The sequence below is a fragment of the Uloborus diversus genome, chromosome 1, assembly GCF_026930045.1.
Source record: "Uloborus diversus isolate 005 chromosome 1, Udiv.v.3.1, whole genome shotgun sequence".
In the NCBI taxonomy this organism is placed as follows: domain Eukaryota; kingdom Metazoa; phylum Arthropoda; class Arachnida; order Araneae; family Uloboridae; genus Uloborus; species Uloborus diversus.
Genome location: NC_072731.1, coordinates 212,195,047 through 212,209,602, shown reverse-complemented (window position 1 = coordinate 212,209,602; position 14,556 = coordinate 212,195,047). Strand labels below are relative to the sequence as shown.

General features: G+C 33.8%; 1 protein-coding gene across 1 annotated transcript in view; it reads left to right on the top strand.

Moving 5' to 3' along the window:
• Positions 1-1,085: 1,085 nt before the first annotated feature.
• Positions 1,086-14,556, top strand: part of LOC129218508 (runt-related transcription factor 1-like) — a 57,731-nt gene continuing 44,260 nt past the window's right edge. Inside the window, exons 1-2 of the mRNA XM_054852798.1 lie at positions 1,086-1,461; positions 9,086-9,196. Of these exons, the coding sequence (XP_054708773.1) occupies positions 1,086-1,461; positions 9,086-9,196 (487 nt within the window). The remainder of the gene's footprint in view (positions 1,462-9,085; positions 9,197-14,556) is intronic.

Sequence of the window (14,556 nt, the reverse complement as noted above, 5' to 3'; positions counted from 1 at the left end):
AATTAACTCCGATTCTCTAAACCTTCTACGGAACACGAAACAAATAAAGAAGAAAAGAAAAAGCTTTCATTCATGAAAACAACTTTATGAATGAAACAGGAATTGCGTCATTTTACGCATCCACGTGGCTACACAGAAGAGCATTCTGAGTGGGTCGCTTACGAGCCTCCACGCGTTGCCTTGGAAACCAGCCAAAGCATGACGTCATGGATGCAAGAATGACAAACCTGACCGGATAAAGCACTTAGAACAGTAAAGAGTTCCAACCGAAAAGAACGCTTTTCCGGCGGCGTGCGCTTTCGCTGGGTGGTCGTGAGTTCCAAAGATTCAACATCATGTGACTGTAATGCTGTAATGCCGTGCAGAACCATTACCTAGATGAAAATGCATGATGCATTCGCGGCGCGAAAGTAGTTCGCGGAAGAATACTAATGGAGTCTGCTTCGGAGAACCTGCCCGAAGATGATAGCTCGAGTGCAATATTTCCCGGTATTCGAACGCCTTGCGCAATAGCCTCCGAGGGCCTGTTCGAAATGCGTTATATGCGAAATATCGTTTGTTCTTCACTCATTTCAACAGATGTACTCGCCGACGTATGTCGTGTTGCGGTCTTATTTATGTCAAGTGCTCCAGTGTGAAGTGACTCATCAAATTGTGATTGACACATGCCGATAATAATTTGTGTTTATGAAACAGTTAAAGGAATTTTTTAAACATTCCAAGATTCAGAACTAACGGAGACAACAAGTGTGTTATTGGATTGTTTTGAAATGTGACAGTAATCAGACAGTTCGTACGCATTCTTATTTGACATTTTTAGTTGGTGTTTTGGCAGCTTTTGGAGTTATATTCAAGTGTTGCTACTGAGAGAAGTATCTTCTTTGTGATATTTACGGAAGATTTGTGATAATCTGTGATCTTTTCATGCCCCTGTCTTTGTGGACATCAAGGGTGTTGTGAGGGCGCATCGGAAGTGATCCCTGAGTCACGTGCCGGTGTTTTGATCCACGTGGGCCGACCGCAGCCTGGAAGCAGCGATCGTCGGACGCCTCTCTCTGCGGTCTGTCGGTCCTCCCGACCACATAATGCATCTGCCCGCCGAGCCCATCGGATTCGGACTGATGAGCGGCGGCGAGCCCCCTCCGACCTTTGACAGCAAGTCGGCCCTCGCCGCCCCGTTCGACCCCCTGGCGTCTCTGGGGCCCGAAGCAGGCGATCTGGTCCGGACGGGGAGCCCCTGCTTCGCGTGCAGCCCCCTACCCGGCCACTGGCGTTCGAACAAGACGCTCCCCACCGCCTTTCGAGTCGTCTGCCTGGGCGACGTGCCCGACGGCACGGCGGTGCGCGTGCAAGCCGGCAACGACGAAAATTTCTGCGGCGAGCTCAAGAACGCCACGGCCGTTTTCAAGAATAACGTCGCCAAGTTCAACGATTTGAGGTTCGTCGGGAGGAGTGGCAGAGGTGAGTGTTGATTTTTTTATCCGCTGGGAGGGGGGGGGGGGGCCGAATTTTTATTTCAATTTGACTCAAGAAAAATAGTTTCAGCTCGCCAGGAGCGCTGTCAAAATTTTTCTCTGCCCGGGTGGAGTGGGAGGCGGAGTCATAACAATCTTTTCCAGCTATTAATGAATAAGTTATTAAAAATGTCAAATTTTAATATCTAATTTGTGCTGAAAACGGTTTCCATGGCGAAAATATTTTGCTAAACCATAGAGAAAAATTCTGCCCCCCCCCCTTTAAAATTTTGCATAGGGGCGCCCTTGATGTCTAATTTCCCTTTTCATTAGGTGTAACATTAGTATGATATGTGACCATAGTATTTTACTCTGACTCATCTTTTTGAGTTATTAGAAGACGGAAACCGCCCTCACCTGGCGTCGAAAAATCATTGTGTTTGTGTATTAGTGGGCGTGTCTTTTGTTGTTATCCATAATACTGTGAATTGTTGGGATGTCCACGTGGGGTGATTATGGCGCAAGTTGCGCCATCAAAAGTTTGGGGGGGGGGAGGATTTTTCAAATGTTTTTAAATTTATTCATTTAAATTTATTTATCGATTTTTTTTTAATTTTTCATTTTATTTTATTCTGTTTACATTTTATTTCATTAGTTTATTTAGTTTGTATGTGTGTGTGTTCATATGTCATTGGCGTAGCACAGAACTTTTCTGATAAAATAATAATGATAATTATAAATAAATACATGAAAAATTTAAAGAAAAAGAGAGAGCTAGAAATAAAAAAGTTAAAGAGGATTGAGAATTTTCTTTTTTTTTTGGGGGGGGGGAATGTATGCCATTGCACTTGGGGGGGGGCACCCCTAGTGTGTAGAGTAGAGGCCATTTTCCCTCTTTCCCGCCCCTTGGAAAAATTTGACGGGACTGATTTATCGATAGGTAAAATTCAGAATTGCTTTTTGTAAATTCAGAATTTTACGCTTCCCAAAAAGTTTGGGTGACCCTGATAGCTGTACTTACATGTATATTAACTTAGTAAGAGGTTTAACCACCGACCTTCTTTGCTGAATCTCTCTCTCTCCCCCTCTTCCTCACCCATTAGCGCATTCTTTTGGGAAAGGAAGGAGGGAGACTTAGTGACTTCCAAGGGGTGCAATTATTCTTTTTTGAAATATGTTATGGTTAATGCCTCAGAATCAAATGCATGCGCACAAAATATTTGAACTTTACTTTTTACTACAGCTTTTAAATTCTCTCTGAATGCTTTAAATAAGATATTGTTTTTCATTGAAATTTGTTAAATGAGCAGTAAACTAGAGCAATAATTTTTGAGTCTGTAACAGTCTTTTATAATGTCCCTTTTTTAAGTTTTTATATTGAAATTTTTCTCAAATGATTTTTGTGCTTACCAACTCAGACATTATTTGGTTTGTAGTTGTTTCCCCCTAATTGACAGAAAAGTGTAATTTGTCATTCAAGGGTTTTTTTTTGAGGAGAAGGGTGTTTTTACTATTTTTTTTTTTTTTTTTTTTGGACAGAAAATGAATTTAAAAGCATTTGTAGAGATTTTAAGCTAGCATCAAAATCCTAATCGCTTGGTGCCCTCCATCCACTCTGATGAAAGCAGATATTTAAAATATCTGTTTTAAACATAAACGTCTTTATTTTAACTTCGTGCGAATTAAAAATTTACATAGATTTTGTTTTCTTTTGAAGCATGAAAAAGCTCTTATAATTTAGTAAAAAATATCATTAAAGTAATTTAAAAAAAAAAAAACTTATTGTAAAAGAAAAACTTCGGTCTTGTTTTGTTCTTACAATTTCAAGCAAAAACAAATTAGTTTTATTAATGTGCTTGCAAAATTTTGAAACACCATCTTAGATTCCAGTTACAAAAACTAAAGGTAATCTGCAGTAGTGATTATAAACACCAGATAATTCTCTGAATGAGACAACAAGAATTATATCTTCAATTGCTGTACGATTTTAGGGAGATGGGGCACGTTGGATCGGTCTCAATTATTTTAATATTATTAATATTTTTTATTTTATTGTATGACCAACAAACAGCACCTATAGTTCTACAAATCCTATCATGGAATCACATGTTACAGATATATTGAACAAATTTTATTCCAGAAAGTGTTATTTCAGTACTCCTGGGTAATTTTCAGAAAACTATAATTTTATTTTTTTTAGTAATTTTCATCATGATTATGTGAAAAAATTTTTGAATTCCTTTCTTAAAGTAAGTTCTTTTAACTCACAATTATTGGTAATTTTTTTATCTTTTGTCAAAAAGAAAAAAAAAATGACATCACTTTTTCAGACCAAGAATGTGGGGTAGGTTGGTCCACTCTTTGCGGGGCACGTTGGACCTACCCCACGTAATTTAAAAACTTTTTTTTTCTCTTAAATCACAATAATTATAACAATGTTCTACTTGTTTGTATATTATACATTCATTTCATTTCATTTTACACATGTTTCGAAATAATAATAATAAAAACGTAGGGAAAAGAACAAAAAAAAAAAAAAAAAAAAAGATATATTTTAAAATTATTTAGCAAAAATTATGCTAAATTACTTTTACCAAAAGATTTATTTCATATCTGCACTTTTTTACTATTTATATTTTCAAAAATACTTCTAAAATTTTCCAGACAGTTTTTTAAGAGTAAAGTATGAAATACAATAAAGTTCCTGTATTAAAATTTTTTTTTTGTTTTTCTAAACAAGCATTCTACATAGAAACAAAATAAAACGAATAATTGATTAAAGGAACAAAAAAGTATAATTTTACTTAAGATTATCTAATTTCATTTTTTATATTTGATTTTAGAGCACATAGATATGCTAACTTGAAGCTCTCAATTTTATTGTACTTGTTCTTTGAAATATATGGCATAACAGGATTCTTTTCTTTTTGGAGTTGTTTCATGCAATGCAGTGAAGAAAAAAAGAGCTTTTCCCACCTAGCAAATGTTGATGCAACTTTGCATAAAAGTAACATATGATTTATATCCTTTAAAAAACCCAGTCCAAGAAAAGTGCTATTTCCAAAGCTCTGGAAGTAGCACTTTTATATTCCCAGATATCATTTAACACATCTTTGGTTAACTTGAATCTGCATTAATTGTCTCCTGAATATTCAATAATGGGTTTTTCTTTTTAAAAAAATATGTGTGTACTATATATAATGGTGAGTGCTTATTGCTGTTCTTAATTAAAGATGATTTATCAATTAAAATAAATTTAATATGTTATATTGATCTTTAAAACTTATATTTTTCACTCTACACACAAAAGAGAATAAGGAGGTTACCCCATTTGATAGTAGTATTTATCAAAAATTTAAATTAAAATTTTTTTAAAAAAATTTTTAAAAAATTGTAACAAATGTTGTTTGAGTTATGCGGTCCAATGCGCCTCACCAGGCGGACCAACGTATCCAACCCGTCGGGCACATTGGTCCACTTTACAAGTTTCCGTTAAAAAATCAATATAAAAGATCAATAAAAAAATATCAATTCAACATTTTCTAAATAATCTGTGGTGTTGAGAAGTATTGAGTGAAACTTATTGTAGAAAATTGAACTGCTTTTTTGATGGGATAAAAAATTATGAGTAAAAAACGGACCAACGTGCCCCACCTCCCCTTATTTGTTTATTTAAACTTTTTGGTCCTTTTTTTCATTTGTAAATTTTAAACTATTCATATATTATCTATCTAGGCTACGGCAGCTTTTCATTTCTTTTTTGGCCCAACGAATTGTAAAATTTACAAATTAAAAATATATATATATATATGTATATATTTATTAAAAACTTAATAAATAAGTTAAAAGTAACATTTTTATTATCATTTACTTTGAGCAATATTTCGATGTAAAGACAAACAAATATCGTAGTTAATAGTAAGAAAATCTTTGAAAATAAAATTAATTACTTATTGAGGTTATAACCTTCGAACTGCTTGCAGTGACCATTGGATCGCTTCGCAATCGGAACTTGCTTCGTTCACTCATTGAATCTTAAAAAATTTTAGTCTAGCTTTATCACTACCACAGAAAGAATTGGTAAAAGATACAATTTTCAGAGTGGTATTTTACACATGGAGAAGAGATAAAAATGGAGGGAGTGAAGACTTTCATTCGTTAAGAAAAGACTCCAAGTCATGTGTTAAATTTTAAAGAAAGGCAATGGCAGAAATCAGGTTTCTTTCGCTAGTGGCACGCAAAACGTGTCAACCATTCTTCGTTGTTGAGTCAAGTGACCCAAGGTTTTTGCTTAAGCTTTTGCTTAGCCAATGATTGGACATGCGCCCTCCATTTACCTATTCCTGCTCTAAGATTTTACACAATACAGCTTGTAACTCTTCAAAATTAAATGACAAAACTCTCACACTTCAGTTGTGTTTCGAAAATAGGGTTCTAGTGTTTGATATGTGCATATTAACAAAACGCCTTTTTCTAAACTTGATAAAAAGCACAAAATTGTCAAAAAAAAAAAAAGTTTGAAATTTTATTTTCTACACTCTGGTTTGAAAATTAGTTCCCTGGTGCAATTATTTCGAAGTCTGTGTGCTAAAACGTGGGTATACCGTTTACATAAAGGGCCATTCCACCGTCACGTGCGGGACAAAAATACGCTTAAATTTCATTAACATTTCGTCATATCTCTTAATATTTTAATGAAACAGGGGTAAGCAATTTTTTTAATCTTTACATTTCATACAAAGATACTCCTGACACAATTATATTTTTATTAAATAATTATGTTATTTAAAATAAAATTTATTTACATGCGTCACGTGCGGGACATCCAAAGTCAACTTCTGGTAACTTGCTTATGAATAAGCTAATATTTTTGCTCTATTAATACAGCAATGACGAAACAAATTGTAGATTTTGAAAGCTATGGTTTCAACGCAAAGGAAACATATCTCATTAGTTGAGAAGTAATTATTTAAACCATTGGAAAAAAAAATATGTATATGCCCATTCCATTGAAAATAGTCATTTTGTCCCGCACGTGACGGTTCCTATATTTCATAAAAAATAAATAATTGTTGAAGAAAGTTTTTGCTTAAGAAGTCACACATGCGTTTGTGATTTCTTAAGCAACAAAATTTTGTTCATCATCTTTTTAAATTATTATTTTTTAAGAAATATATGAAGCGTCACGTGCGGGACAAAATTACCGTTTTCCGTGGAATGGCACTAAAAAATTATCAAAAGGTGTCCACCAAAATTACCCGCCTACCAAAACTCATGTTTCTACGTTTACCCCTCTCTCTCTCTCTCTTTCCCAGGAAGCTCTCCACAAACGCATACAAAAACTCCGAATTTCATTATATATGTAGATATAAAGAATATTTTAATCAAAATGATTTGCAGATAGGAAATTTAAGGTTCCGTCAAAGTTTTCCGCGCCCATGATTAGTTTTCCCTTTGTTGTATTTAAAAACTATTGAAAAGTTGCAATTAAAAACAGCTACATTTTCATCCAAGTATGTTTTCTCCTTTGAACATTTCATGACTTAGGTACCACTGTGATCAGGCAGGGGCGGGCGCCCCGAACTAAAATTTTGGGGAAGGGAAAAAATTATCGATTTCCCGAATGAAACTTATTCTTTCCCGAATGAATGCACACATATCATACATACATAACATCTAATCAGGCCCGTCATTTAACAGTAGATGGGACGAGAGGGGGGTCTCTTGACCCCACCCCCTTGTAAAGCCTTAAAATGACGGGACTGCATAATGAAAAGGAAAATACTGGTCATCATTAAATAAGATTTTTAAAATATATAAAGAAAAAAGGATATCATTGTTGTCTCTGAATTTGCTTAATTTTCAAGAAAATTTACCGAATAAAGAAAATTTTTGGAAGGTCCCGTGACTGCCTATCGGGGCGCCCCTGCTATCAGGCCTTGATCATGACTGATTCCTTTTTTCGTTAGTTACATTTCAAAGATCTGAACATTTACTAGGCTTTATAGCTTAAATATTGTTTAAATAATATTTTCCTCGACATAATATTATTTAGAGTATTACATAAAATAATTATAAAATATATATCTTGAAAAATTAACGACAGCATTATATAGTCAGTTAATATCTATTTTAACCAGTAAATGTAGCAGATGATCACTCTCTTCTCATGGGGGAAAACACCAAAATGGTTTTTGCCCTGTTTGTTTCCCCTTTTCTTCGCAAGGGGTAATTAGGGGATGTGGAATAGTGGTCGCCGCGGCGAAGCGGCCCCTTTTGTCTTCAAGGCAGAAACACAAGAATATAATTTTAGCAGCCTCATTACACTGGTAGAAGCCTCATTCCTGGTGCACCCTGCTTTCTTTCTTTTTTTTTTTTTTCTTTTTAGAATAGTGTCCTTCAACTTTTTCAGGCATTATCTCACGAAATATTTGACAATTTTAGAAATAGAATAAAGTAGTCTGCTTTTTAAATGATTTTTTTCTCTTCTATTTCTTTTGTCTTTTGTTTTTCTTTTTTGTACTAGTAGTGGCGCTAGTAAACATATTCAAACTGAGACCGATCTGGCCCCCGCGCCCATAGGCGCCAAGCTGTATATTCTAAAAAGGGGCAGGGGGAAGGGAGTGGGTGGTCCGATAGCTGTGTTTAATTTTTATTTCATAAATTTCAGATAAATTCTTTTTTTGATAACATTTTTGAAATTTGTAGAATTCTAAACGATAGTCTGAAAGGTACGCTAAATAAATATGGGTGGTGATTTCAAAATATCCTCGATTGAGAAACATAATTTGCTTCCTTGCGATTTGAATAGTCTTAATTTTGATTCAGTCAATCAATCTTCAAATTTTCGTCTATTTTATTATCTACGAGAATCTGCATATTGATTTCTATTAATAGCATTTGTATGTTGTTTCAAACAAATATCTAAACATGTTCAGAATTTTTGCAGTTTTCTCCATTTTTCGGTACTAAAAAATTATTTTAAGTGTCGTTGGCTTCTAAACTCAAAACGTTCGAAAAAGCATATTCTAGACTTTTTTTTACAATAAAAGTGAATTCGAAACAAATCCACCTTTTAGTTTGAGATCTACGAATAGAAATGGTTTTGCGATTGAGTTCTTGAGCCATACTTGCCTTAATTTTATGTTACAAATAGTATACGCTACTTATCTTAACTCATGATTCTTGCAACATTTTTCGATTAATAAATTTTTGAATCTTGTTACAATTTGATATACCAAATCTCTTTTTTTCAAAAGTAATTGCTAGAGCTTCAAATCAGGGCGGAAAATAACTGTTATGCCTTTCTGGTGAAGAAATTACATCCTGTTTTAGCTGTTACACTTTATTATTACATTTTCTACATTTTTCAAAACTATAAACAAAGAAAAAATATTATCACTTGCTTTTGCTTTTACGAAAAATAATTATTTTATGTGAGCCGTTGTACAATGAGACACTACAATAAGGGAGGGCATGGGATCAAAATGTTTAGGACAACCTCCCTGCCGTAACGCCTCCTCTAAAACTAAAAGTTTGATCCGCTCTTCCTTAATCCTTTCTCTAAAAATTTTGTTCGTATAATTATGATAATTACATAATTTAGCTTTTTTTATTTAATTTGTATTCAGGTAAACACTTCAATCTGACGCTAACGATCGAGACGAATCCCCCTCAAGTGGCCACCTACAACAAGGCCATCAAGATCACGGTGGATGGACCAAGGGAGCCCAGGACCAAGAGCCACCCGCATCGTGAGTAACCATTAATACATTCTTTGATTGAGCTCAGTGCAGCATTTTAGTTTGATTTCGAATCCAAGTTATCAGAGGTGTATGCATAAGACTGGTTCTTGAGTTCAGACCCCTTCTCCCAACATCTTAGGAATGTTTATAGCATTGAGAAACAGGAACGGATACAGGGGAGGGGCGACTGCCCTCCCTTGAGACTACCGGTGGACTCTCCACCGGTAACTTTTCGAAAATGAAGTTTAGAAAATGCAAATTTACACAAATTTCATCGATGTTGGAGGAAGGCAGGTTTTGGTTTGGGACAATATCCCGCAACTGTTTCGGAATTTAAGTCGAAAATCTTTGTGATCAATATTTTAAAATCAGTATACATAGTAAAAAGTAAGTAATAAGAATCAATCGCGCCTCCCTTGAAAAATTTTTGGATCCGTCCTTGTTGAAAAAGCTTATTCTAGCTTTAAAAATTGTATTTCTTCAGCTGAAGATTTCCATGTGCGTAGCATTGCCAATGTAACGTAGAATTGAAGTCTGACAGTTTTTGTGTGCAGCAATGATATGTAAGGAATAAATTAGGATAAAACCAACGTCGTGAGGCACAAATAAAACACTTTTGCTTGAGCGAAAACAGTTGTCCGAGGTTTCGTAACCGTGACCGAAGAGAACTCGAAGGTCTCTTTGACCCTATGGAGGATGAAACATTTTACATTTAAATGCATCAAAACTTGCAGCTGGCTTATACGTCGCAATAGCAGAATCTATAGAGTTTTATATTAAGTTTTGATGACCATATTAAACTACTGTGTGGTTAATATCACTTTATAGTATACAATTCTAATAATAGCTTTATTATGTACATACGCCAAAATAAAAATTAAGAATGTTTAAGTTTTTGAGTGAAATAAACTGCAACAATTATTAAAAAGTATTTCAATTAATACTGGATACTGGTTCAATTTTAAAATTGAACTTTTTTTTTCCAACGAATGAAAAAAGTGCAACAGTTATTGTGTGAAAACTCATATACTGGTTCAATTTAGAAATTGAAAATTTTAATAGACCTATAAAGGTAGATATATTTAGTTTTGTAGTCACTTTTTTATCATTAGTTGCCACTTTATCCAGGAATTCTTTACTGAAATTAAAAAGGCACTACTCACTAAAAGGTAAGTTGTGAAAGAAAACGTTGGCATATAAGACTATGTACTCATGAATATTTATTTAAAAAATGGAATATCGGAAATCTAAGAATCAATATTGCTTCAACCATTAATTTTGTAAAAGATTTGAAGTATACGTGTAAGTAAAATAATCAATTTTGCAAAAAATGTTTATTGAAATGAGAAGTTTTAAATTTTTAAAACGAAGTCTACATTCTGTAATTTTATGCATAAAACTAAAATAACAGAAAAGAATGAAATGTCTTTTTTTTTCTTTTAGAATGATTCCACTATTAATGAATTAGTTTTATAATGTCAAATCTGATCAGTATCACATTGGACGTTTTAATCAGAATTTCTTAAGTATCTTTCTGCGTTGAAAAAAATCTGCCATTCAATTTCTTCTTAGCAGCGCTCTAAATTCTTTTCACAGCTTCGCATTTCTTTCTTTTTTTCTCGAAACCCTAAGCGTTCAAATCTTTTTCACCCATAACACGGAATACTACGACAATTTGAGATCGTTTTTACATCACAAAGTTCGACGAAATTGAAATTAATTGTTTTGGGAAAAATAATAATTATAAAACCACAACTGCGGGTGGTCGGTTGAGTTGTTTAAAAGTGGTCGATATAGTGTTTCAGTGATTATTTTCAGTTCTGCATTTTGAGTTTACAAATGAAGTAAAGTTCAACAGGTAGGGCTTCTCAAGGGGGAAAAAATCAAGAGGGCCACAGATTCCCCATCCCTGGGCTTAATGGGGAATACTTATAAGGTAGGGATATCTCGTGAATTCATATATGCTCCATTCCACGAATGTCATAATTACGCATGCTACATAACTTTCGATTTACATTGGAAACTGATTCAATGCAAAAGTTGAATATTTTAAGTTTCTGAATTAAAATTAATGCAACAGGTGAGGCTTCTTAAAAAGCTCAGTAATGCCGCAGGTTCACCATCGCTGGGCTATACGAGTACCTAAAAGACAGAGGTGTCTCTGGAATTCACAGGCTGTATTCCACAAATGTCGTATTTACACTTGTTACATAACTTACGATTTACATTGGAAAATGATTCAATGCAAAAGTTGAACATTTTTAGTTCCCGAATGAAATAAGTACAAAAGATAAGGCTGGTTCTTAAAAAAACTCAACAAGGCCTTAGGTTCACCATCGCTAGCCTATACGAATACTTGTAAGATAGAGATGTCTCTGGAATTCATATGCTCTATTCCAGGAAATGCCGTATTTACACATGCTATCCTCTTCAACTTCGAAGATTTTCAGACCGGAAATCAGATGAGCTTTCTCGGATGAAAATGATATGCGTCGCGATTTCGATGAAGAAAACACAAGTTTTTACGATTATAAGACACGTGAATAGTTTAAATTCGCAGATGCGAAAGTTTGTACAGTTGTCAGAGACTAATCTGAAAGTAGTTCCCACGGTACCTTTACATGGAATATTTTTTTATTGGGGTGATCAATCTTTAGAGAGCAGTTTTGTTTTATCTCAAGTAGACTTCTTCTACACTTCTTGGAACTTGTTGTTGTTTATTTAATTTCACTAATCAAGTTAAGACTGCCTCTTCATTCAGATGTAACCAGTTTCTTAAAGCTTGTTCAAAACCAAGCAATAAATTTATGCAGGGGTCGAAGTAGTCCTATATATCCTATATTTCCTATATTTTCAGAAAAAGCATCAAAATTGTCCTATATTTCCTATGTTTTTCAAAAATGTCCTATATTTTCTATATTCCTTTTTTTACCCTATATATCTTTTAAAAAGAACAGTAAATAAACTTTCTGACATCGGATTTTTCGCTGAAAGTACGTGCCCGAACGAATTTCAAATTAAAAAACGCAACTGACTAAATCCTGCAACAGGCATCTTCTCTCATTGGCTACAGCAATGTGACATCACTCTATAGTTGGTGGAGTTTCGAGAACTAAGCCTGAAGTTGGTTTTAGAATTTTGCGTTTGGGGGGCAACAGCCGTTTGTTTTGTTTTCCATCATTGGGGTTTTCGCTTTTGTTGGTATAGGGGCCTTGGTGGTCGTGTGGTTTCGCCAACTTGCTTTGTAAGCAGAGAGGCGCAGGTTCGATTCCCGTCTGTGCCATGAGTGTTCTTTTATTCCTATGTAATTTACATCTTTCATGTGTATTTTCCTGGAAATAAAATATGGAAAAAGGTTGTGGATTATTAGAGGTAAAATCTTCTCCGCTGAGAATAGCTTATATACCCCAATGTGTGTTACCATAAATCAAATCAAATCGTTGGTATATTTTTGTGTTCAGTGCATTTTCTAATTGGAATTTTCTAATATTCTTTTTGCAATTTTTTCTTTTTGTAAAATTTTGGGATCATCGAATGTTAGTTCCTTATGACGTTAAAATGTAGTTAGTTGTATTAAGTGGAATTATAATGGCGAAATCGCATCGCTTAACACAATTTTGTGTGGAGTGATTGAACCAGGAGGACATTAATTGTACAACTTTTGGTGCATGTGCACTAAAGGAAAAGATGATTTTACCGCTTTTTGCCATTTTTGCAACTGTTTGTCATTTTGCAACCATTTGAGGCAGCATGCTAAAACATTCAAGCGTGAAGAAAACGTCAGGAGGATCCTCCTCAAGCTCTGTTTGTTCTTAATAGAAGTGGTAAAAGGTTCAGTTTAGATATAGAATCAAATAATAGTGGAATTTGTACTTGGGTCATGAGTGAGGAAGAAAAATAAAAATCAGCTTTGTTCAAATTTTGTTCAGTTATTTAGTCTATAAAATACACTTTTTTCAAAAATTACTGTTTCAACTACAGGAAAGTCATTTGAGATGTAAGTTATAATTTTGTTTGAGGTTTTTTTTTGAAACAAAAACATTGATAAGAATAACTAAATAATATATGATATGTATTATTTCTTTTTTCATAGCAAAATTATTCATATAATGTGTCTATATTTGTCCTATATTTTTTTGTGGAAAATGTCCTATATGTGACAATTCGGTCACTTCTACCCCTGATCTAAAACTGAACGAGCCCATTTTTTCCCGTGAATCAACATTAAATTTGTGTCACTATCTATTTCTCTCTCTCTTTCTCGTTATCTCTCTCGTATGTTTAGGCTTTTATGATTTTAAACAGACAATTTTAAGTTTTATCGATTAACGGACGCAAAGTAAAATAAATCAATTTTGATAAGGAAAAAAAAGGTTATTACCTATTATGTAAACGATATGAAATTACTTTTGATTAGAACATTTTTAATCTGTGGGCGATTTTTCATTGTGTTGCAAAATGCAGATTCATAACAAAATTTCTCTTAATGTAAAATTTAATCATGTGATAGGTTAAGAAATTAATTAAAATCAATTGAAAGTAGAACAGAAATATGTCATCATCTTATAATCTTTTTTGGCCAAAAACAACCAAATTCTTGTGTTCTTCATTCGTTATCGATATAACGAAAAAAAGAATGCTAAGTATGAATGAAAGTAAAATATTTACTAATTATCTATACATATAATAAAATGTGTGTGTGGCGCGCATCCCGGGAAAACGGTAAGGCCTAGGAAGATGAAATTTGGTATACAGGTGTAGTTTTTGCTGAAGTTGTGCACCTCGGGCTTCGATTTTTGATATTTTAATTAGAAAAACAGTTATTTAATGTTTTATGTGATTTTTAGCACTTTTTAGTACTTTTAACCTCACAGACCCCGAACCAATCTCGCCAGACAAATATTTTTGGTACTATAGTGTCGGAAATTTAATTTTAAATATAATGAACAAAAAAATTTTGAAGATAGAGCAATTTTTGTATTTTTTATGAATTTTTGAAAAAACCTTTAATTTGCATGTTTTTCTGAGTTTTATTTTTTTCTAATATCATCCTGCGAGAAGTATCAAAGCCTCATTTCTGAAATTTAAGTTGGTAATAGTAAAAACATTTCGCCCTCTTCAGAAGAAAAAAGTTCTTAAAAATACGCAATAGTTTTTTTTTTTTACAATTTTTTAATGCTGAACACATCATGTCCTTTCACGCATCAGTCGAAAAAAGCGTTCTTCAATCTTTTATGCCTGTGACGTCACTACTTGGGTTTCGATTCGATATTTACGATGGAATCTTAATCGCAAGCAATGTTAATCTTTTTTTTTTTTTTTTTTTTACTATATAGCTTACTTCTACATTTTCTGAC